Here is a 24,020-nt window from a genome sequence, read left to right on the forward strand (position 1 = left end):
GTGAACCGTACTTCTATTTATTGACAACATCTTTTATATTCGTTAATATTTAGGATTCGTTTAGGCGAAATTTTTAAAAAAAATAATAATAATTTAATGTCTGAATATTTATGTAAAATATTTTTTATGTATCAATTATATTTAGATATAATAATATAAAAATATTTATTGATTTCTTTATTAAGTTAAATATTTTTTTAGTATTTTTATTTTTATTTTATTATTAAAATTTATCAAATACACTAAAAAGGACCAACATTTTAAATTGGCCCTTAAAAAATTTAGTCAAATAATTTAATTCTTAATAAATTTTAATGACCAAAACAATCTTTAACCTTTTATTTTATTAGACAAATAATTTCCATGTCAAATTTTGATTAAAAAAAATTATACAAATTATTCTTTGTTAGTACTAATAAAAGATAGTCTCTAAAATTTTAAAAACTTTTTTAATATGGCTCTATAAAGATAAATGATATGATATATAAACTAATTTATCTAACAAATGTCTGGTGTCGTGGTGTAGTTGGTTATCACGTCAGTCTAACACACTGAAGGTCTCCGGTTCGAGTCCGGGCGACGCCAGCAAATTCTTTTTAGACACCAAAAAATAAATTTTTCTAACAAAATAAAAGTTTAAATAATGATTTGATGATTAAAATTGTTTAAAACTAAAATAACCAACTAAAAAATTCTTACAGATTGATTTAAAAATAAAATATCTTTTATTGAAAATTTTTTTATAATAATTTAATGAGTTTGTTTGTATGGGTTTATACTAAAATCTTTCTATAAGTAATTTTAAAAAAAAAAAATAATAATTTTATTTGAATATTTCATATAATTTTTTTATGTAACAATTATGCTTAAGTATAACAATATAAAATATTTTTTATTTATTATGTTAAATACTTAAATATATCTTTTTTAAAAGTTAAAAATATCCTTTAAAGATATAAATTGTAGCTTGTAAAAAAAAGATTATTTTTTATTTTTTTAACGTTTTTATTTTGACTACTAAAATTTATCAAGCACATTAAAAATTAAAAAAAATTTAACAAGTTAATGGCATCCGAACGAGTTCAATAGCAATAAAAAAAAATTTTTAACAACTTAATAACACCTAAACAAGCTCTTAATAATCTTTTGACAAAATCTCCAAAAGTGCATTAATCATTGTCTATACAATATACTACTTCCATAATTTTATGATTTTTATTCTATATTTTGTTACTTGAATTACTTTAGTATATACAAAGAAATGTAAATTGAAATAATATAATTTATATACACAACGAATTTGCATGTGTCAATTAGGAAATCTCATTTATCAGGATTAAACTCTAAAATATAATTTAGTGCTGTTAAAATAAAAATGTGTTGATCCTTCCTTCCCTTAGAGAAACATGCATTCAATCACCCAAATAATGGCACTCAAGTTTGATTGAAAAACATTTTGAAAGGAATTATATTCAGTTACTCAACTTAGTCTTTAGGGAAGTAGCTAGATAATAATAATAATAATAATAATAATAATAATCTTTTAAAAAGTTAAACGTAAAATAACTAAATAAGTAAATAACCGGTGAAAAAAAAATTTATGAATCCCTCATGACAACTTAGTAGTTATCTTAATTACTTACCATGCATCTTCCTCCATTAATATATGAATCCCTCATGACAACCTCAAAATTGGGGTTGCCATCTTGTCTCTCTTGTCTGTCTCTACTCTTTATAGCATCAGCAATACCCTTATTTTTCTCTACATATTAATAGATTAGTGAAAGGGCATTGGTAATAAAAATTAAAATATAAACTTAAATATATGCTTTTATTTATATTGCATTAAAAAGATATGATTTTTTATTTTGATATAATTTGGTCTATAAATATTTAAAAATTTTATTTTAAATGCGACAAATTAAATATTAGTATAACACATTTTATCATGTCAATATTTAACTAAACAAACTAAGAACAAAAATGAAAAAACATATATTTTAAAAATATTAAAAAGTTTTAAAACCATAAAATATAAAATAAAATTATAGCTTGACATAAAATAAATGAATAGAAAATCATATATAATATTAGTAATATACCTTTGAATTGATATTGATCATAGTGAACCTTCATAACATCATCATCACCATCCCCATCACCATCACCATCATCATCAAAATCAAAATCATCATCATCATAATCAGCATAATTGAGTTCAGGAGAAGGGTAATCAATTTCAAGAGTAGTGTTATAAAATATTTGGACCCTAAAATATGAAGCATCAAGACAATATTTGAACAATAAAAGGTGGCCATGGGAGACAGAGTAGTGCTCAAGAAACTCTTTCCATTCCTTCCCAATAAACCAAATGGAACCATTAATATTGGTCCAATGCACTTTCTTTTGGTTGCCATTTACAACTTTCAGAATCACCGGATTTGGGAGTTTCAATCCATATTTGTTTGTGAATTCCGTTGGAAGCTTCTGTCAATTATTGAAGAACAACATAATTAACCATTCTTAATTATTGATAATATATATTTCTATAAATTGAATTTTTTTTGTTCCAAAACAGATTACATAGAGCTTATAGCTAGGAGTTAATTGTTAAAGATATACTTCATATGATTATTGAATTCATATTAATGGTGTAGTAACTAGTAATTAATAATTAATGATAAGTAACTAATAATTAATAATTAAATCCATACCCGAGATATCAATGAATGGCTACTGAGTTTGGCTAATATTGCTTCCCCTTGGACAAATATTTTTTCCAAACTACTCGTTGATTGTATTAACCCTTCATCAACGAGATTCATAATAAACACCTCAGGTGAAACATCACTGTATAATGCATGTTGCAAGAAACAGTTTTGAATAGTCTTGTCTGCCAGGTGGTCATAGCTTCGTTTTAATACCTTTATAACCTCTTTTTCCATGTCTTCTCCCATTGATGAATCTTCAAGTTTGCTCTGTGTATATTTCCAGATATTAATGTCATCATTTATCCCTTTCATCAATCTTGCCATCACATTGATTCCAAGTGGCAAGCCCTCACACATCTCTACAATAGATCTTGCAGTACTTTCCACTTCACCGGAAAGAGTTGCAGGTCTTCCATAGCATCCCAGTTTTGATAAAAATAAGTCCCAATCTGCAAGTTTTTCCTAATATGGCTTTATAGAGATGAATGATATCATGTATGGACTAATTTGTTTAACAAATGTCTGGTGTCGTGGTGTAGTTGGTTATCACGTCAGTCTAACACACTGAAGGTCTCCGGTTCGAGTCCGGGCGACGCCAACAAAGGCTTTTTATATACTAAAAAAAATTTTAAAAAATTTCTGTTACAAAAAATAAAAGTTTAAATAATGATTTGATGAGTAAAATTTGTTTAAAACTAAAATAACCAACTGAAAAATTCTTAGAGATTGATTTAAAAAGAAAATATCTTTTATGGAAAAAAATTTTTTAATAACAACTTAATGAGTTTGTTTGGATGAGTTTATACTAAAAATCTTTTTATAAGTGATTTTTTAAAAAAATAAAAATAATTTTATTTAAATATTTTATATAATTTTTTTTATTTAATAATTATGTTTAAGTATAATAATATAAAAATATTTTTAATTTATTATGTTAAATACTTAAATATATCTTTTTTGAAAGTAAAAAATATCCATAAAAAGATATAAATTGTAACTTGTAAAAAAAATTATTTTTTATTCTTTTAACGTTTTTATTTTTACTACTAAAATTTATCAAGTACATTAAAAAATTAAAAAGAATATTTTTTTAACAAATTAATGGCATCAGAACAAGTTCAATAACAATAAAAAAAAAATTAACAACTTAATAACATCTAAACAAACTCTAAATAATCTTTTGACAAAATCTCCAAAAGTGCATTAATCATTGTCTATATAATATACTACTTCCATAATTTTATGATTTTTATTCTATATTTTGTTACTTGAATTATTTTAGTATATACAAAGAAATGTAAATTGAAATAATATAATTTATATACACAACGAATTTGCATGTGTCAACTAGGAAATCTCATTTAACAGGATTAAACTCTCAAATATAATTTAGTGTTGTTAAAATAAAAATGTGTTGATCCTTCCTTCCCTTGAGAGAAACATGCATTCAATCACCCAAATAATGGCACTCAAGTTTGATTGAAAAACATTTTGAAAGGAATTATATTCAGTTACTCAACTTAGTCTTTAGGGAAGTAGCTAGATAAATAATAATAATAATAATAATAATAATAATAATAATAATAATCTTTTAAAAAGTTAAACGTAAAATAACTAAATAAGTAAATAACCGGTGAAAAAAAACTAGTGCTATATTATTAACTTTTTCCCTACATATAAGAGCATGAGATGAGAGTCATGAAACTTATTGCAGTACAGACAACAACGGTATGATGAGATTTGAATACTGTTTATCTGGAAGGTTTCCAAGTCGTTATCTATTTCTCGGTCTAATTTGAAACTATGAATACGAGAACTATTCTAAGTGAAGCTAACCAGATAAAGGAATTAGGAGATACTCACTTTACATTATTATTTATTGTTGTTGTGGGAGAAAACAAAAGATCCCGACCTGCCGGATTCCATTGTTTTTGCGCCATCAGGTGATCTTGGGAGAAGAGTAAAGCTTGGGGTCCCTCTGAAACCTTGAAATCATCTCTGCCTTCTCAGCAGAAAGGTCTGTGTTCTCCAGAATTTGGTCTTTTGATGCCTTGGCAATTGCTTGGACAGAACCAATAGCTTGACTAAGATGAATTGAGCTACCAGAATGACAAAATAACTCAAGCTATACCTATATCCATATGCTTATCATGGTTTCATTTCATATTTAAGTCAAATAATAGGTGATATAGCTATTGTTATAGAAAGATACTCCAGAGTTTAAACATCTATGTAATCAAGAATCCTGATTCCTGAGCTTTAACACTGTCAGGTTTAGGCATGAAAAATCACGAAAACTAAAATGAGAAGTTGCTTCATAATAAAATGATTTACCACATTTGCTTCGTGATTGTCAATGCCTGGAATCGAAGTAACCATTTTAAGGTAAAAGTTCATTCCTTGCACCGATTGCTTCTTTATAACCATAACAAAAGTTCATGCATTAAATCAATATTTAAGTTTAATTCTTAAGTAAGTCCTGGCAACTAATTATTGTATGCACTTCACACAACTGACCTCAGCTTTCAGTTTCTCTCCAATTTTCTGCTGCTTGTATACTGTAATTATTTTTAATATAAGAAATGTCAATTGGAACAACACATAAAAGTTGGTACTAAGTTTCAGTTTTTACCTCCAGACGAATTCTACATAGCAAATGATCAATCAGAACAAAATAAAAGCAACGTATTTAACTCACTTCAAGTATGACTGAATAAATGAATCAATTTGCTGTTTAGCTGGGAGTGTGATGATAACATAAAAACGTGCAAATTGTGTTCTCAATTTCTGAACTCTGCATGAGAAGAATTGAATCTAACATAAGAGTCGAAAATCTCTTTATGAAATAGATAACAAAGTCCCAACTAAAGACTTGAAAACCAACAGCTCAGTTACCTGCTGAAGATCAGAGACACGTTGTCGCAATCCCAGTTAGTCACAAAAACAAATGCTACAGACAAACCCCCACAATTGAAAATGAAGTCCTGCAAATAAGCTTCTCAAAATTAGTGGAGAGTCAGTATTTGAAATAAACATTAAAAGAACACAGAATCTGTAAATTACTGGAGCAATAGGGACAAAATTAAGGCGAAAAGAATTTGCTGGGAGGAAAGTGGAGATGAAGTTGAACAGATGGATGTTGTTCCCCTTTCCGTACATTTCTCATCAAACAGACTCCCCCTGTGCCTGCAGTAATACATAATGCAGCCTCATTATATAGTGTCGCATGCAATTTTCTCTGATTAAACATTTAAGCACGAAAAATAAACATAAAAACAAACTTTCGATGCTATAATTGCCTGCATCGAGCTGTAATTACTCAGTACAGGGTTAAGACAGTGCATACTTAAGAAGCTAAAACAAATAGATAATGATCGGAATTCAGAAGCATTATAATATACTTTTAATCTACGGTTGCAGGTTAACAAGCAGCTCTACCAGTACATAAGCATTCTCTTGAAAACGCCATTACCGGTACCTAAAATATTCTCATATGCCATAAATCAATCCATGCTATAGCTAGATTTGTTGCACCATAGTCCATAATTAATTTATGATAATTACGAATTGTTAGTTTTGTACAAGCTACTTAGGCAGTTATAAGGGAAGTTAAACTTGTAAGTCTCTTATTCCCTGTGATTCTGTGAATACAAACCAGTCTGATTATTCGATGAATTGTAGTGAATCAATTCCACTTCAAAAAATGTTTATCGTATTAGAAGTGTGAAAACAGATCGATGAATAAAAGCAATAGATCCCTAAAACACGAAATTCATTTTGATTTTGAAATTTTCTTCCGCCGATACACATGAAATTGTTCCTACGGCGAAATCAGATCAAATCGAAAGAAGAGAAAGAGAATCGCATGAACCTACTCTTCTCATTTCATCTTGTTATTAGTAAATCAAAGCCTCATTACTACTAATTTTACTACTGTATCAGCTAGCATTAGATCGGCTCCATATCCTCGATGTAATAGGATTCGTAATGCTAACAAACGGAATCCAAGCAAAACAAAACACGATTAGTTTTCTCTCGGATCAAACGCTAAGGAAAACCAAAAACTAAGAATATTAAAAAAAAAGGAACTAAATCGATAAGCAGAGCATTCGTATCTGGAAACGAAATTGTGACGGTTACAGTGTTTTTCAGGTGATTAAGAAAACAAAAGATCGTACCGGATAACGTGGCATGCGATGGAGCTGAAGTAGTTGAATCACTGAGGTGCATATCCATGAGAACTGAGAACTAAGAATCAGAGAAAGAAGAAGCGATTTGTTAGATGGATCTCGAACTCGAAGCTCGTTCTCTTTCGGTATTGCAGAGCACGAAGAAGGGAAATAGAAGATGGAACGCGATTCCCGTCTCAGGTACACAAAATAAGTGTTTCCCGCCACCGTTTTGAACCAAATTAATGAATTTATACTTCCCCAGCCTTTTTTAAAATATTAGATTTTTTCTACTGAATAGTTCCTTTAGTCGGTCTTATCAGAACCATAATGGACCGGTCATTTTGACCGAAAAATAAAAAACCGGTGGTCTAATTTACCTCAACTTTATCCCACTAACTCGAACTCTCTATATGTATATATTATATATTTATATAAAAATATATTTTCAGTGAACGTTAAATCATCTCTCACTAAATGTATAAAATTTTTAACTATTAAAAAAATTATTAATTAATAATTTAATATTTTTTTATATAAAAATAAATTCTATTTTAAATTATCATCAAATTATATAATAATATTGTATCTTTTTAATAATCCGTAGATAAAATTAGATACATACAGATTAAAAACATGTAGAATTAGGATTGAGATATTTATTATATTCTCAATCCGCAGCTACCCATTGCCACCTCTACTCCAGCGTATGACGTGTTTCGCGTGCTTTGCATGTCCATATGCTTTAGGGTGCTAGAAAATACAAAAATTAAGAAAGTCATGGTTCAAACACATAATCTCCAATTTGCAACATTCCTTCCATGCCACCAAGTTAAATTGACCGGAAATTGGAGAATTAATAGTTTGACCAATTCCATTTGAATTAACGATGTTTATGGGTCGAGTGAAATCGGATTTGATGTGATTTAGATCCGTTTCGAAATATATATCGGGCCTATTTGTTAGGCTCGAATTCGACCCTAAATCCGATGAAATCTACACACTTTCGGGTCACGATTATACCGAATAAAAACCGTATAAAAACCGAGTCGTTACATTACCTTCTTGTAAACTAGCATGTGAAAATATCTAAATTTCAAAGACTCTAACAATTATTTGACATGGTAAAATTCACTTAGAAAAATATAAAAAGAACCAACCATTCTCTAAAATTAAAGCATAACCACAATCAATACTAATATTGTCTAATAACACCAAATATTTAAATCAATACAAATAACATAATATTATGCATTAGTCTAGTTAGTCTTATGCATTTTAAACATAAAACATTAATTTATAGTTTTATAATGACTAATAACACAAAATATTAAGGTTTACAATACTTAAATTCTACATAAGAATAGCCATCATCCATCACTAATAACACAAAATATTAATTGTGTATAATGACCGAGTCGAGTTCGGATGACCCGAGTTATGGCCCGAACCCGATCTAAAATAATGTATGCGTTTATTTTTGAGACCCTTATCCAATCTTAAATTCAGTAAAATCACACCAAATTAATTCTTAAAATATTTAAGATCGGATCGAATCTTCGTGTCGGACCAGACCATACATACCCCTAGTTTAAATGTTAGATCAAATTAGTCTTAGAACCGGGTAACAACAGTCAAACTCGCTAAAAATCAATCGGTTCACAACGGAATTCGTAGGTCTACCATACTTTAAATCACGCGGGTCCAGCTATGCACCAGGCGCTCCAGGTGTCCTGCATGTCCATGTGCTTTAACATGCTAGAAAATACAAAAGTTGAGAAAATTATAGTTCGAACACATGACCTCTAATTTGCGATTTTTCATGCCACCAAGTTGAATTGACAGAAAAATTTAAAAGTCAGTGATCTAATCAATTCGATCTAAAATTTTAAATATTAAATGAATTAACCTTTAAATTAGTTAATAGTGATCAAATCTGCTAAAATCAATCAAATTACAGCAGAACTCGCAAGTCTATCAATACAAAAATTGAAAAAGTCATGATTCAAAATTTCTAATTTGCAACATTCCTTCCGTATCATCAAGCTGAATTGATCTTTTTTAGTATATGTGTCAACCAACATACATACAGTAAACATTCTACTGACATTTATCCAAGTAAATTAATTAACTAATTACTAAACCAACCAACTTGATTTACTTCAGATATTATTACATTTTAAACTTTAGGGTAAATTATAGGAATAATTTTTTATAGAAAAATAATGAGAATTAATTTTTAATTTTTAATTAATGATAAGTTAATATTTTATTCTCTTTTAAATTTATCTTGCTCTTTTTACCGTAATAATTGAAATTGTTAATTTTTGTTCATCCACTATTTTATTAAATTTGTTAGGTAAAAAAATAGTTCTAAACAAAGAATACACTTTATATAAAAAAAAATTGATACGGTAATAATAATACTAATAATCGTAAAGCAACTTTTGTAAACTCAATTACGAAAAAACAATAACAAATTAACAATAACAGGATGGATTTCATGTCCTTCTCATCACATCACATTATTATAACGGAGAATACTAGGTAAACAATGACCATCTTGAACAATATGAATAATTACTAATCAAATAAAAATATATTACATCCTAATTTAATGCTACTAATTAAATTTAAGATTAATTTATTCTTTTAACTCTATTAATTCATTTTGTTCACACATTATTTAAAAATATTGTTAGTTATCTATACTTTTCCTATTATAATTTATAACTAAAATGCAAACATTACTAATGACACAAAAAAAAATCTGTTTAAAACTGACACGGTATTATTTGTGGTGGGACCGTATTATATGTTATGCATCATGTCTCCCTTGGAAAAATGTGTTGCAATGTATAAATTGATATTGAAAACTAAACAGAATTGAATTGAAAAACTAGTAGTAGTCCTCTTTCCCAATGTCCTCTCCTTTCTTTATTTCTTCCTTTTTTAGTTCTTTCACATCCCCCAACATTAGTACATGATCCGATTCTCTTGACCATAATAGTATCTTCTGCACCATTATTTCCATTTGTCAGTTTATATGATCTTTTTTTTGTTAAAACCTTTTACTCATTTGCTGCTAGCTTCTTTTGCTTGTTTTTTTCCTTCTTTGGCAATACCTACCTACTTAGCTATTCCTATAGATATTTATGGTAATTAATATATACACATTGTATATAATTATATATTACTAACATGCTTATTAATACAAAGCTAATATGTTATATATATAATTAAGTTGACTATAATTAATAACTTAAACATAACATAATATAGTATTATCAAAGCAAAACAAAACCAACAAACTATAATAATAGTAGCATCATAATAAGTCATATATAACACACAACCCAATATAGACAATAAACTAGCTTAGGGCATCATCATGGTGAATAGCTGCTACCAATGTGGTTCCGGTGAATTAGAACATTGAAGGTTGGTATGGTAGTGGAGCTACCATTAGAATTGTGGTTGTAAAGAAGCTCAAAGACACAAACATCATCCTTTTGTAACTTGTTTCCTTGGCTAAATTTGGCCCAACCCTTTTGCAATTTGTATTTCTTGTAAGGCACTCCATCTCCACTCCAAGTCTTAAACATCACTTTCCATGCCCTCCCATCTTCCACTCTTAGTAGGTACCCTCCTTCCTTCATGTACTTCCTTGCAAAATTAGATGGTATGGCCTAAATTATTATTATTCCCAAAAAAAAAAAAAAAAGAATTAATAGTGATATGTTAGTATGGCATTAGTATATATACTTAAAAAAAAAATTAATTTCAATGTATTAATATTTAATAGTGTTAAGAGTTACAATTTCATAATTGATTTTTTTTTTTAATAATGTGACTATGTTATTAATTATCTTAAGTACTTACCATGCATCTTCCTCCATTAATATATGAATCCCTCATGACAACCTCAAAATTGGGATTGCCATCTTGTCTCTCTTGTCTGTCTCTACTCTTTATAGCATCAGCAATACCCTTATTTTTCTCTACATATTAGTAGATTAGTGAAAAAGGCATTGGTAATAAAAATTAAAATATAAACTTAAATATATGCTTTTAATTATATTGCATTAAAAATATATGATTTTTTTATTTTGACATCTATCTATAAATTATCTTTTTATTGATTTGGTATAACACATTTTATCATGTCAATATTTAACTAAACAAACTAAGAACAAAAATGTAAAAAACATATATTTTAAAACCCTAAAACATAAAATAAGATTATGGCTTGACATAAAATAAATGAATAGAAAATCATATATAATATTAGTAATATACCTTTGAATTGATATTGATCATAGTGAACCTTCATAACATCATCATCACCATCACCATCACCATCATCATCAAAATCAAAATCATCATCATCATAATCAGCATAATTGAGTTCAGGAGAAGGGTAATCAATTTCAAGAGTAGTGTTGTCAAATATTTGAACCCTAAAATATGAAGCATCAAGACAATATTTGAACAACAAAAGGTGACCATGGGAGACAGAGTAGTGCTCAAGAAACTCTTTCCATTCCTTCCCAATAAACCAAATGGAACCATTAATATTGGTCCAATGCACTTTCTTTTGGTTGCCATTTACAACTTTCAGAATCACCGGATTTGGGAGTTTCAATCCATATTTGTTTGTGAATTCCGTTGGAAGCTTCTGTCAATTATTGAAGAACAAAATAATTAACCATTCTTAATTGATAATATATATTTCTATAAATTGAATTTTTTTGTTCCAAAACAAATTAGATAGAGCTTACTGCTTATAGCTAGGAGTTAATTGTTAAAGATATACTTCATATGATTATTGAATTCATATTAATGGTGTAGTAACTAGTAATTAATAATTAATGATAAGTAACTAATATTTATATCGGATAAATGTTAAATCTTGAAACTTTTCAATCTTCAGAATGAAAAATGTTTAGAGGGACAAGCAAATTTTATTAATTTTTTTGGATAATTAATAATTAATAATTAAATAACTACTCATATTTATATTGGATAAATGTTAAACATGGGAAACTCAAATTATTAATTTTTTTCAAAGAAACAACTTTAAGCAGAGTCATATATAAAATCACCTTAGCTTTTTCTTGTAAGCAAATAAGTTTATCACTTTTTTTTAACTCTGTTTCGTTCAAATTAAATGTCATTGAATATATATCATAATAACAAAAAATCTTTGAAGATAAGCATAAATAATGCACCATATATTTATTAAATGGTAAGTAGTCATAGTTCACAATTTTTTCTGAGCTAAAAGTTTAGCATGAACGACTATAAAAAGAAAAAAAAAATAGAAGAGGAAGTTGAATTGAATTTGGTTATAAAAAAAAATAGGTAAAGAAAAAATGAGTAACTAACAAGAGATATATTACAATATTACATATGATAATAATATAATTAAGTAAAAGGAATTATAAGAACTTACAATCTTCTCATCTCGAATATGCCAACGACAAATGATCTTGAAGAAACTAACAACACTATTAGTGGATTCTCCTTGTTGATTAAAAGCCATAGATGAAAATTGAATCTATATAGATATAACACACTTTTTAGTTTTTACTAAACAAATAAAATGCAACAGTGATAAAAATCAGTGAACATATAATTAATTAGTTCTTAAATATTATATATTTTGACAAGGAAACAAACAAACAAAAAAATATATTTGAGTCTTGTTACATAGTAACCCATTTTTTACTATTAGTTAGATGTACAATGTTTTTGTTTCTTTTCTGATTTCATGAAAATCCCAAGTACACAAAAGCCATTTCTTCTCTGTCTAAAATAAAGAAAAAAAAAAGAGAATGAATAAAAACACAACTAGCTATAAAGTATAAAGTGTATATATATATATATATTTTTTTTTTGGAGAAATAGGATGTATAAGACTGAAGCAAAAAAACAAGTTTATATATCTTTTTCTTGATTAAGATTATATTAAGATTAGAGCATACCTCAAGTTGGAGAGAGAATGAAGATGGAAGAGAGAGAGCTAGCTAGTAGTGAGAAACAAGTAGTGTAAAGTCTTTATATAAGATATCAATGCAAATATTCATAGTCTTTATTGTAATGTTCTGTAGAAAGAAAGAAATGAGAATAAATAAATAAAAGACCAAAAAAGACAACAGATTCTGTACTAAAAAATCAAGGAAGAAAATTAAAGAAGGGAAAAAGCTTCACTCCTTTGTTGTGACTTGTGAGGTTGTCACTTTCTCATTCAATTGGTTACTACCATTTGGAAACTTGACAGCCAAATGCCAAACACCACCTGCATTTTATTTTACTTTTTACGGTAAAAAAATATTGTTTATTAATTATGTTAGGCCCTTGGGGGGGAACTGAAACGTGAGAAAATCAAAATCAAAATCAATTTGAATTGTTAAAAAAATTTTAGAATAATTATGAAATTAAGTTGTTAATGTCTAGTCACACATACATTTCATATTGTGATATATATATGAAAGATTTGACTAATACTTATGGTCAACAATATACAATTTGTATTATCATATTAGTGGTGTTTTTTTTAAAATATAAATATGTGGTTTAATTGGCTTAGTTTGATATGATGATAAAAGTTAAATGTAGTCATTTTAGAAAAGAAAATTGTAAGATTTTTTTGTATGTGCTGTATTTGTATATTTATTTTGTATGCTAAATCGTTTGTCACTCTTTTAGTTAGAAAAGATTAATTTTATATATTTGATGTTTTTTTATATTTTAGATTGAATATTTATAATATATAGTTTGACATTTTAGATGTATATTAAGACTTGATTCTCAGTGGCAAAATTTGAAATAAAATTTTAGAGGGACAACAAATTTAACATAAAAATATAATAATAATATTTATATTAAAATAAAATTTATAAATATAATTATTCTTTAAGTTTGTTACTAATATGAGAATAAATAAAAATTTCTACAGATAAAAAATATAAAATAGTTTATAATGGTACTCTTCGAGTCTTTAGTGACTTAAAATCTTCAATAATTGAATCAGAACTAAACTTTTCAATAATTTATAATATTTATTGATTTTTTTATCCATTTATACAAATACAATAATATTAATACTTATTAGATATTCTAATATTTTTATCATATAAAAAATTAAATTAAATAAATAATAAAATATAAAATAATATTAAATTAAATAAATAAAAAATACCTAATTTTTTATATTTAAACTCAAAAGTAAAGGGAGTGTTGCTTGTTGAATAGAGAGATGCGAAATGCAAATAGAGAATGCTAGCAAAACGGCATGTTTTTATAACGATGATTTTTATCTTTTATTTTATTAGATGATATTTTTTTATTCTTATATTTTTTTTTGTTAGATAACTTTTTTTATTTGATTTGATTGTTAGATGATTTTTTTTTTCTTATTTTTTTTGTAAGATAACTTTTTTATTTGATTTAATTTTATCTTTTAATTTTAATGTGTTATGAAAGCCAACAAAGGTCCATCCACTACGATCAGTCCAAATCTAATATGTTTTTAATGTTTAAAATTAAAAATTATTATGCAATAAAAGAAAAAGATGAGAATTAAACTTGAGTGCTTTAAATTATAGTAAAATATTTAAGTTAACTGAACTATTTTTTTATTTTTTGAAGAAGTACTACTAATTTTTTTTTATAAACAATTTGGAGGGTGCCTAGCTTCCATAGTCTCAACTAAGCTCCACCCTTAAGCATAATAAATTATTATTTTATATTTTTGTGTCAAAAATTTAGTTAGGATAAAGTGATATCCAATTTTATAACTTTATTATAGCATATTTTTTTAGTAAAATATTTGATATTTATTTGTGTTAATTGTATAAATTTTTTATTTTATTCGCAAATTCCGTTTTCTAACATGAAAGAGATTTAAACAAAATGTTCATATAAATAAATGAGGGACGAAAAGAGCCTAAGTAGAAATTAATAAGCTGGTTGTATATGATATGTATAATCTTGTGAGGTTAAATCAAATCTCAAGGATAATAAGGGATAGATCAAACAACCCACTTTATTTTTCCATGATATATATGATATGATATGATATGATATGATATGATATCTTGTGCTCTAATTAATAATTATTAAGCTAAGCTTAACCTAAACTTAATGCAACTTAGCTAGTGAGGGAAAAAAGAGTAGTACTCTTAGTAGTTGGTACATTGTACAGTGTACACAGACAGCGATCATAAAAGCCAAGTATTTCAGAATGAGACAGAACTATTAATTTATTTGAATAATTGATTAATTTCTCAACAAACTCATCACACTAGTTGGCTAGTCTTTTTTTTGTTTTGAATACATAGCATGCATGTAGTGTGCTATGCAGGGTGGTTACAGGTGCAGAGTAGTACAATAATAACATTATATACACCAACAAAGAAAAAGGAAAAATTCAAAGATTGGAACAAAAAAACAAGATAACCCTAAAATGGAAAGGGCACAGAAGATCAGATAAGATAGTAGTACAACAGAATCGGATCTCATGTAAATTTTGGTTTATTAATTAATGGATTTTATAATATTTATAATTTATTTATTTATATTATGCATGAAATATATAACCAACTTTCTATTACCAGAGTTTTATATATACTTCAGAATGCTAAGTAGTTATAAAGCAAACAAAGGATGAGAGAAAATTAAAGCAAAGAGAAAAGAAGATTTGGATCTTCTTCTTCTTCTTCAACCTAGCTTCTTTTACTTCTTCTTTTTAACTACTCACAATGCCTTTACATGAAAGAGGTTTCTTTAAAGTTCTTGTTCAAAGCTTTAAGCATGAGTTGGTAAGTTTTCTTTTTCTTTCTCTTTCTTTTCATAATATATAGATAATATTAATTAGTTATTACTTACATGCTTGCTTTGGTTACAGAAAATTCCTAAACCTTTTGTGAAAGAATATTGGAGAGGAGTATCAAATCCTATAGTGTTAAAGCTACCAAACACTCTTAAACAAAGAGTATATTGGATTCGAAAGAATGAAGATGAAATTTGGTTGGAAGAAGGTTGGGAACAAGTTGTGAAGGATTTTGGCTTAGAATATTCTCAATTTTTGACTTTTGACTATAAAGGATGGTCTTGCTTTGAAGTCAAAATATATCCCAAGAATGATTCTGAGATAATGCCTCCTCATCATCAAATATGTTTCTTTCAGATTCTTGTTCACAACAAATTTTACCAAAAGCTGGTAATTTCTATTCTTTTTTTTAATTGCACTTTTATAAGGTTGAATATTATGTTGATTTAATTATAATTGTTATTATCGTGTGCAAATTCATGTTTTAAAATTTCTTAAACATGATACTTTAAACATTCTAAAGTTTGATATGGATATGTTAACTTTTGTTAAAAAGAAGAAGCTAAAAAATGTATGTGGCATAACTGATAAGAAATAGATTCCAATTAATTATAGTTATTAACTATGTTTATTTTTATTTTATTGTTATAGAGGGTTCCTAAATGTGCAAATGAATGTTGGAAAAGAATGTCAAATCCTATAAAGTTGGTGTTACCTTATGGTGTTGAGAGGAAAGTGAATTGGACCAAAAGAGGAGAAAAGATTTGGTTGGAACAAGGTTGGGAAAAGGTTGTGGAGTTGTGTGGTTTGAGTCATCAGTGGTTGTTGACTTTTGACTACAATGGAATGTCTCGTTTTGAAGTTAAAGTATATGATAACACTACTTTAAGGGTAGCTTATTATGATGAGTATGATGTTGAGAATAACAAAGATGTTGATGAAACTGAGAGCGAAGATGATGATGATGATGATGATGATGATGATAATGATGATGATGATGATGATGAAGATGAAGATGATGATGATGATGATGGTGATGATGGTGATTTTGCTGAAGATTATTGTGATGAAGAATATCACTATAAGTTTGTTCAAGAACACTTCAAGAGAAAGAAGACCAACACAGGTAAAATATAATAAGAGCTAGTTCATAACTTAAAAAGAAATTATTATCTTAATCTTTTACTTTAATACTCAAGATCAAAACAAAAGCTAAATCATCTCTATTGTATTAAATGCTGAAAAAAATTATTATTTATTATTTTTAATTAGTGTATGTCTTTTTCATATTAATCTATTTTGATCATTGAAGTTAATGGGAGCAATAGGAATCCCAGTTTCAAGATTAGAATTCAAGAATCATATGTTGGGTCAAGATGCGTGGTAAGTATAGTTTATGGATTGTTGTTTTGTGTTATGTTGTGTTTCCTCTCATTTGAAACTAACCACATTTTAATCATTGGAAAACATGTAACGTTTTTTTGTAGGCAATACCAGCAACGTTTGCAAGGAAGCATTTGGAGGAAGGACCGATTCGTATGATTGTGGGTAACAGAGCTTGGACTGTGTGCTACAAAACTTGGAGAGGAAGGGCCAGATATCGCAAACACAAATTGCAAAGTGGGTGGCTCAGATTTAGAAGAGAGAACAATTTAGAGGTTGGTGATGTTTGTGTCTTTGAGTTAATTAGCAAATTTCCTCAGACCATGATCGTCAGAGTGCAGAGTGGATGATTGTGTTATTTACGGATTTACCCTTTTCTTGTTATGTATTTGGTGCTTGTGTGTGTGGTGACTTTAGTGTGATGGTTTAGTTTGTAAATTGACAATTCAATCAAGTGGGTAATTCTAGTTTTTTTCTTTAGTTATTAAGAAAAATGGCTAGCTAACTACTCAAATTTCTGTATTTTGTTGTTGTTTTTGTGTGTTTACAATTTGTACTCTTAGCTACTAATTTGCTAGCTTCTAGTTAATTATTAACATCACACTACTGTTTTAATGCAAAATTTCTTTTTACGGCATCAATTGAATTTGTTATAGTCTATTATCTTTCATTTAACAAGTGTTCTTATTCAAATCTGGTAAAATACTAAAATGTATGGACTAATGGAAAAGAATATCGCAAATTATTCCACCTCTTTTATAGTTGGGTCGGGAGAAAAAAGGGGGGAAGAAAAAATAAAAGTAAAACCAATACAGACCCATTTGGCAAATATAATAAAGAGAAAGTTAATCATCAATAGCAACAGAAGAAAATAGTTGTTGTACAATTAGAAGATGAAGATTGATATGTACCCAAAAACTGATAAAGAAAATTCAATAGGACAGTAGTATAAATTTTACATTCATTATGTGCATGTGCATAAGAGAGAAAATATGGCTTAAGTTCAATTTTTGATGTAATGTACATGTAGCAAAAGGTTCCATAGTTCTGATTGAATCCCAGTAGGTTAAGTACTCTTTCTGTAAAAATAAAAGAAAAATATCTCGTTTCCCAAAGTGAATAAAAAAAAGGCTGTATTTGCGGAAAAAACGAGCAATTGATTATTTGATGAAAAAGTAAAAAGTTAGGACAATGGAAGTGTATAGCATTTTGGAGAAAGCAAATTAAAGTAGTGTTCATAGGTACTAATTGACATTACACATTCAATCAATTTCGTATTTTAATATTAGACTCAGAAGCTGAAGGAGATTGCTTGTGCCGAAAGTGGGACTGTCTTAGTTGTCGACAGAAGCAGGCCGTAACGTCTGGAGGGGATTCAGAGACTATAATGCTGTCGCACACACTCACCAATTCTGGCAGCTCCGATAAATGCAACCGCTTGAATGAGTTGGGGAACGTAATTGTGAGATCAGGATCATCCTCGCTCATCCCCGTTGCAAATACCTCTTTCATTGACAGACAACTATCCACTTCTATACTCTCTAGTTTTGGGAATTTTGCAAGTGCCGCAGCTCCCATCAACCTTTCTATCCTATCACAATACGAGATCTTCAATTGACTCAAGTTGGGCAAACCTATGAATTCGTCTTCTTCACTCCAGATGGCGTCTAGTCTTTCCAATTTATATAGCTCCAAAGATTGAAGGTTTTGGAGATGTTGGCAGAAGGAACAGTCACCAGACATACAACACAATCTCTCCAATTTTGGCCAACGCCACACTATTATCTCCCTCAGTGAAGAAGGAGCTTTGAATGAGAAAGCTCCACATAAGTCTCCGCTCCACTGTTCAATATTTCTTATAACCAATTGGTCAAGGTCACTTGGCAGCAAAAATTCAAATCCTTCGAAATCCTCCACAGTTATGAGCTTCCTTTTCCTCCCAGTAAAGTCAGGTTCCCAAAACAAATCCCAAGCTCGGAAACCGATATGATAACATTTGAGTCCACCATCTCTGTTGAGGATATTTTCCACAAAATCAGCCAAGTGCTTAGCTACCTGAAAAGAGCCTACAAAATATTCCAACCTACTCATCATGCCATGCACAATTCCTACTTCTCCTGTTATAGATGTTTTCTCGAGATTAAGGTATTGCACGTTAGTCAAACCAAATATCACAGACCATTCTACACACACGAGTTTTCTATTTTGAGATAGATCAAGCCATCTCAACTTGGTCAGTACCTCCAACCCATCAGGTACTTCCTTAATTGATGTCCCTGAAATAACCAATCTTGAAAGCTCCTGCAGGTTCCCCAATGGAGGCACAGATTCCAACGAGCGACAACCTTTGAGCAACAATGATTTAAGGCACCTCAAACTAGACAACGAATTCGGCAAGGATGTTAACTCTTCATTGTGGGATAAATCAAGTAGAGTCAGAGCTTTAATGCGGTAGAAAAAACAATCTGGAATATATCTAATCATATTGATACTAAAATTCAAGGTGGACAACTGCGGACACTCTGGTGATATGCCCTCTGGAATTTCTTCTATACAATTGCCCATCAATGAAACTTTCTCCAACTGTGGTGTCCACTCCTGCATCTCAGGGATATTATCTAACCTTTTCCTACATCTCAGCATGAACCTTCCCTTCATAATATGACTTGCCATCTCCCTCAATAAGCCATGCATATGCAAATCACTGGAATCAGGATCCCACAAACAATCTATCAATGAATGGCTATTGAGTTTAGCTACTATTGCTTTCCCCTGGACAAATATTTTTTCCAAACTACTCGTTGATTGTATTAACCCTTCATCAACGAGATTCATAATAAACACCTCATCTGAAACCTCACTGTATAATGCATGTTGCAAGAAACAATTTTGAATAGTCTTGTCTGCCAGCTGGTCATAGCTTCGTTTTAATACCTTTATAACCTCTTCTTCCATGTCTTCTCCCATTGATGAATCTTCAAGTTTGCTTAGTGCATGTTTCCATATATTGATGTCATCATTTACCCCTTTCATCAATCTTGCCATCACGGTAATTCCAAGTGGCAAGCCCTCACACATCTTTACAACAGATTTTACAGTATTTTCCACTTCACCGGAAAGGCTTGCAGGCCTTCCATCACATCCTAGGTTTAGCAAAAATAATTCCCATTCTTGTTCTTCCACCGATAAAGGTTCCATTTCTATTACATTACTTGTCGGGCAATCCATTTGTCTGAACACATGTTTCAGACGACTTGTTAGAATCAATTTGATCCCATTTATTCTGAGCGGAATTCCTATCTTCTGCAGATCAATATAATTCCAAACATCATCCAAGATAAGCACTGATCTATCTATCTTTTCCAGTGCAGATGACAGAATTTCTGCCCTGTCGGTTATCTCATCATCATCATCAAGCTTTTCACCTATCCTTTTGGCAATGGAGTTTTGCAATTTAAGAATGCTAAAATCTTGGGATACTGTGACCCAAAATACATTCTCAAAATTAAAACTCTTATTCCGTCTTATTTGATTCCTAAAGTGAGTTACTAGCCACGTTTTTCCCACTCCTCCCATTCCACATACACTGATGAAGAAGACATTGTCATTCCTTAGAAGTTTTCGCATCTTTGTGAAATATGCGTCCATATGAATATCATCATCACAGCAGACAGGTGTCGCATTCTCCAGCAAGTTCAATCTGCAGCGTAAGTTATCTGTTTTCATTTGAAGGTCTTGCAAAGCATCCCGAGGGAACGAGTCAATTATGCCACGAGCTTCTTTTTTAAAGTCTTCCGCTTTCTTTAACCAATCATCGGCTTCTTCCCTTTCACGCTTCTTCTTACCACAATACTCCAGCCACTGCAGTTCTTCTTTAACTTCTTCTTCCCAGCCGGTTAATTCATCAACCAATTCACGTAGTTCTTCCAGAACCTCATCTTCAATGTCAGTTTCAAAACCACTGCTACCACTTTCCAGAACCTCATCTTCAATGTCAGTTTCAAAACCACTGCTACCACCTTCCAGAACCTCATCTGAATGTGGCAAACCTGTTTATTTGAAAATAATAATTGAAAGGAGCAAACACGTGATGACTATTATAAGTTCTTGGTAGCCAGAACAAGGGAGGTAGCGTACCTTCCACCATATTGCTGGGTCCGGCCACATCATTTTGATCTATTGGACCGTCAAAGCAAGCAGATATCATATTACGATGACCTTCAGCCTTTTCATGGTAGGAATTCATAGGATCCGCAAGTTCAAACCCTTGTTTAAGCAAATACCAAATCACTTACCAACTTAAATTAGCTCACGTTCATAGTCGACAATTATTTTGAAACATATTTTTTTTTAGGACAAATATATCAAAACACACGGAGGATTTTACTACTAGTATTTGTATTTTAGTTAATAATAAACGGTAATCTATCAAAATTGTCCTGTTTTAAAATATGACAAAAATATTTAATATTAAAATAAAAAATATTTTAAAAATTAAATTTTGATATAATTTTTCATAAGTATAATTAAAAAATAAGATAATTTTATTCTTAATAAATAAAAAAAATTTAAGGGTCGAATTTTTTAAATAATTATGTAAATATTTTTATAAAATTTTAGATCAAATAAATAAATATGCAATTTGTAAAGTACAAAAATTATTTGTAGCTTATACAAAAAAATTATTATTGTTGGTTACGTTTGTCGTATTTTATAACATTTTGATGGATTTTTTTTTTGTCGTCATAAGATTGTTCTTGTCGCGTATCCAAAAATCAGCATATCCAACATTCGAGAGTATAGAATCAGTAGTTTAGCCCGCAATAAATGTAAAAATGAACTCTAGGGGAATCTATTTTGCCTTAAAAAGTGGACTTACTAAGTCTTTATTATGACATAAGCACATGTGTAATACACAAGAAGCAATCATAATAATGATAGAGAATATTTGTGTACCTGTTAATGAATCCAATCCATTTGAATCTTCCAATTGATTACTTGAAGCAGGCAACACACCATTGTTTAAACCAAATTCATTTGGAGCTTCCATTTGATTACTTGAACCAGGCAACATAGAATTGTTTACTCCTTCATTAGCAAGAAGGTCGTGACGACGAGGACATAAAGTGATATTCCCCTTCCCTTTTGTAATTCCCAGATGCTCATTAATTCTTGTAGCGCCTCCTGCATATTGCTTGCGACAGCGATTGCACAACCACTTCCTCTCCTTCTCACTCTCTGCTATTATAGTAACTTGATTCCAGATGGGATTTTTCGGTCTCCCCATAATCAATTTTCCTAAACCAAACAAACAATTCAACTTTAAAAGTTCGTCAAAATGCTATGCTATGCTTGCTAGTTTCAATTTTACCAGAGATCTATGATATGCGATAAACAAAGAAGAATCACATACATACCCTTGAAACTGCAGAAATCCTTTTCGAAGATCAGAACCGAGTCTTGCTTTGTGACTTGTGAGAAAAGTAGAGGAAGTTCTCTTGTATTTTAATTTTTAAGTTGTAAATGGCGGAGACCAAGACTTTGCAGTAACGTGAAATTTGCGCAAATGCAAAAAAATCCAAATTATTGTAAAATAATAAATAAAAAAATGGTATAATACGAAAAATATAAAACGCTGGTATAATACGAAAAATATAAAACGCTGGTATTAATATCTTTAAGGAGACTATTTCGATAAAGACACTAAAAATATATATTTTTTTTTAAAGATGTTTACATATGTTATAATATTATTGGACATCTTTATTAACCGGTTAATAATTTATTTTTTAATAAATTAGAACAAAATCAGTTTATTATAGCAACAATAATAAACCCAATTATTTGCACTATAATTATTAGACTCGATTTGATCCTGTTGATTTACACAATCTAAACTGAATCATATTTAAATTTTTTGATAAAAAGACAAATATATTCCTGATTTTTGTTTTAAAAAAAAAACAAAAAAAAATGATCTAGTGAGTTATATAAATTGGTCGGTTCGACCGGATCTGATAATAATTGAATTTATTGTTATTGTTATAAAAAAATCGATTTTATTTTAATTTGTTAAGAAATTAAAAAATAACCAGTTCATTAATACGTCCAATAATAATACAACACATAAGTGTTTTTTAAAAAAAACGTTTTATACGTGTTTATGGAGCATCTCCCTATCTTTAAATATGTATAATTTATTATAGTTAAAATTTTATATCATATTAAATCTTTTAAAATTACCTCATGTGTATTATTCTTTATTTATTATTTTTTAAAATTGAGAATTATAATCTCAATTAAGATTCACAAAAATTTCTCCTCCAGCAATAATATATTCTAAAACACGTTTTCAAAATAAAGTGAGAAGAATAAATCGAATTCATCAAATTTGCATTGTACTTATCATATCATATATTACAAATGTTAATTGATCCTCTAATTTCCAGGTAGTTTCGAAGCGGTTGCCAAAAATTTTGAGCGGACTTTTCTTTTTGTTTTCGTGAATCATATTTAATCAATTTTTAAATTGATAGCAATACAATATAAAGACATGCATAATTTTTTATTAATAAAATAATGCCATGCACAACTTAGAATAGGTTTGGATTATAGATAGACTCTGAAATTATACCATCCAAAATTCCAAATTGCATCTATTTGAATTTATTTTGTTTGACATCCACGTTTTTTTCAATATATATTAACCAGTAACACATTCCAATTTCAAAGAGATACAAACATGGAAAATGAGTTTTTTCAGTTTTTTTGGGCTTCTTAATTTGGCCCAAATGGCAGCAAGAATTACCATTGAAATAAAAAAAAAGTCGATTCATCTTTTATCCTTTATTCTTATTCTCATGATAAGTAAACAGACGCATTAATACCAAAAAAAAAAAAAGAGTAAACAAACGCATGATT

At 29.1% G+C, this 24,020-nt stretch overlaps 4 protein-coding genes, 2 non-coding genes and 1 pseudogene across 7 annotated transcripts; 3 read left to right on the plus strand and 4 right to left on the minus strand.

Moving 5' to 3' along the window:
• The first annotated feature begins 511 nt into the window (after positions 1 to 511).
• On the plus strand, positions 512 to 585 carry TRNAV-AAC (transfer RNA valine (anticodon AAC)). Its single transcript has one exon. It is a non-coding gene; the product is annotated as a tRNA-Val (tRNA).
• Positions 586 to 1,631: 1,046 nt separating this feature from the next.
• On the minus strand, positions 1,632 to 3,068 carry LOC110268509 (uncharacterized). Its single transcript, XM_021114750.2, has 3 exons — positions 2,715 to 3,068; positions 2,103 to 2,487; positions 1,632 to 1,762 (listed from the first exon to the last, which is right to left on the minus strand). Exons 1-3 carry the CDS (start codon positions 3,066 to 3,068, stop codon positions 1,632 to 1,634), a joined length of 870 nt encoding a protein of 289 aa, XP_020970409.2.
• Positions 3,069 to 3,235: 167 nt separating this feature from the next.
• On the plus strand, positions 3,236 to 3,309 carry TRNAV-AAC (transfer RNA valine (anticodon AAC)). The gene has a single exon. It is a non-coding gene; the product is annotated as a tRNA-Val (tRNA).
• Positions 3,310 to 5,196: 1,887 nt separating this feature from the next.
• Positions 5,197 to 7,076, minus strand: LOC107621188 (protein PARTING DANCERS-like; annotated as a pseudogene). The gene is made up of 4 exons (XR_015902150.1): positions 6,890 to 7,076; positions 5,775 to 5,897; positions 5,607 to 5,695; positions 5,197 to 5,505 (listed from the first exon to the last, which is right to left on the minus strand). The product of XR_015902150.1 is annotated as a protein PARTING DANCERS-like (transcript).
• A 3,193-nt stretch (positions 7,077 to 10,269) lies between these two features.
• On the minus strand, positions 10,270 to 12,425 carry LOC148582063 (B3 domain-containing transcription factor VRN1-like). Its single transcript, XM_088500772.1, has 4 exons — positions 12,336 to 12,425; positions 11,180 to 11,558; positions 10,763 to 10,881; positions 10,270 to 10,569 (listed from the first exon to the last, which is right to left on the minus strand). The coding sequence occupies exons 1-4, from the start codon at positions 12,423 to 12,425 to the stop codon at positions 10,270 to 10,272; spliced, it is 888 nt and encodes a 295-aa protein (XP_088356898.1).
• Positions 12,426 to 15,562: 3,137 nt separating this feature from the next.
• Positions 15,563 to 17,551, plus strand: LOC107621918 (B3 domain-containing transcription factor VRN1-like). Its single transcript, XM_016323883.3, has 5 exons — positions 15,563 to 15,705; positions 15,792 to 16,106; positions 16,368 to 16,842; positions 17,029 to 17,099; positions 17,204 to 17,551. The coding sequence occupies exons 1-5, from the start codon at positions 15,646 to 15,648 to the stop codon at positions 17,447 to 17,449; spliced, it is 1,167 nt and encodes a 388-aa protein (XP_016179369.2). The 5' UTR covers positions 15,563 to 15,645; the 3' UTR covers positions 17,450 to 17,551.
• Positions 17,552 to 18,235: 684 nt separating this feature from the next.
• Positions 18,236 to 22,650, minus strand: LOC107623479 (putative disease resistance protein At4g27220). Its single transcript, XM_016325755.3, has 4 exons — positions 22,517 to 22,650; positions 22,056 to 22,397; positions 21,237 to 21,365; positions 18,236 to 21,148 (listed from the first exon to the last, which is right to left on the minus strand). Exons 2-4 carry the CDS (start codon positions 22,384 to 22,386, stop codon positions 18,366 to 18,368), a joined length of 3,243 nt encoding a protein of 1,080 aa, XP_016181241.1. The 5' UTR covers positions 22,387 to 22,397; positions 22,517 to 22,650; the 3' UTR covers positions 18,236 to 18,365.
• Positions 22,651 to 24,020: the final 1,370 nt, after the last annotated feature.

Source organism: Arachis ipaensis, chromosome B10 (assembly GCF_059453495.1).
Source record: "Arachis ipaensis isolate K30076 ecotype BB chromosome B10, ASM5945349v1, whole genome shotgun sequence".
In the NCBI taxonomy this organism is placed as follows: Eukaryota; Viridiplantae; Streptophyta; class Magnoliopsida; order Fabales; family Fabaceae; genus Arachis; species Arachis ipaensis.

What these genes read in the sequence shown, in the direction of transcription:
- LOC107623479 (XM_016325755.3), bottom strand. Translation starts at nt 22,386, where the DNA reads ATGGGGAGACCGAAAAATCCCATCTGGAATCAAGTTACTATAATAGCA. An exon ending in TGGATTGGATTCATTAACAG is followed by an intron (nt 21,366 to 22,055) that starts GTACACAAATAT and finishes TGCTTAAACAAG; the next exon opens with GGTTTGAACTTGCGGATCCT. An exon ending in ACCCAGCAATATGGTGGAAG is followed by an intron (nt 21,149 to 21,236) that starts GTACGCTACCTC and finishes TCAAATAAACAG; the next exon opens with GTTTGCCACATTCAGATGAG.
- LOC110268509 (XM_021114750.2), bottom strand. Translation starts at nt 3,068, where the DNA reads ATGTGTGAGGGCTTGCCACTTGGAATCAATGTGATGGCAAGATTGATG. An exon ending in GCCATTCATTGATATCTCGG is followed by an intron (nt 2,488 to 2,714) that starts GTATGGATTTAA and finishes AATAATTGACAG; the next exon opens with AAGCTTCCAACGGAATTCAC. An exon ending in TGATCAATATCAATTCAAAG is followed by an intron (nt 1,763 to 2,102) that starts GTATATTACTAA and finishes ATTAATATGTAG; the next exon opens with AGAAAAATAAGGGTATTGCT.
- LOC107621918 (XM_016323883.3), top strand. Translation starts at nt 15,646, where the DNA reads ATGCCTTTACATGAAAGAGGTTTCTTTAAAGTTCTTGTTCAAAGCTTT. An exon ending in ACAAATTTTACCAAAAGCTG is followed by an intron (nt 16,107 to 16,367) that starts GTAATTTCTATT and finishes TTATTGTTATAG; the next exon opens with AGGGTTCCTAAATGTGCAAA. An exon ending in ATGTTGGGTCAAGATGCGTG is followed by an intron (nt 17,100 to 17,203) that starts GTAAGTATAGTT and finishes GTTTTTTTGTAG; the next exon opens with GCAATACCAGCAACGTTTGC.
- LOC148582063 (XM_088500772.1), bottom strand. Translation starts at nt 12,425, where the DNA reads ATGGCTTTTAATCAACAAGGAGAATCCACTAATAGTGTTGTTAGTTTC. An exon ending in ATATTCGAGATGAGAAGATT is followed by an intron (nt 11,559 to 12,335) that starts GTAAGTTCTTAT and finishes AATAATTGACAG; the next exon opens with AAGCTTCCAACGGAATTCAC. An exon ending in TGATCAATATCAATTCAAAG is followed by an intron (nt 10,882 to 11,179) that starts GTATATTACTAA and finishes ACTAATATGTAG; the next exon opens with AGAAAAATAAGGGTATTGCT.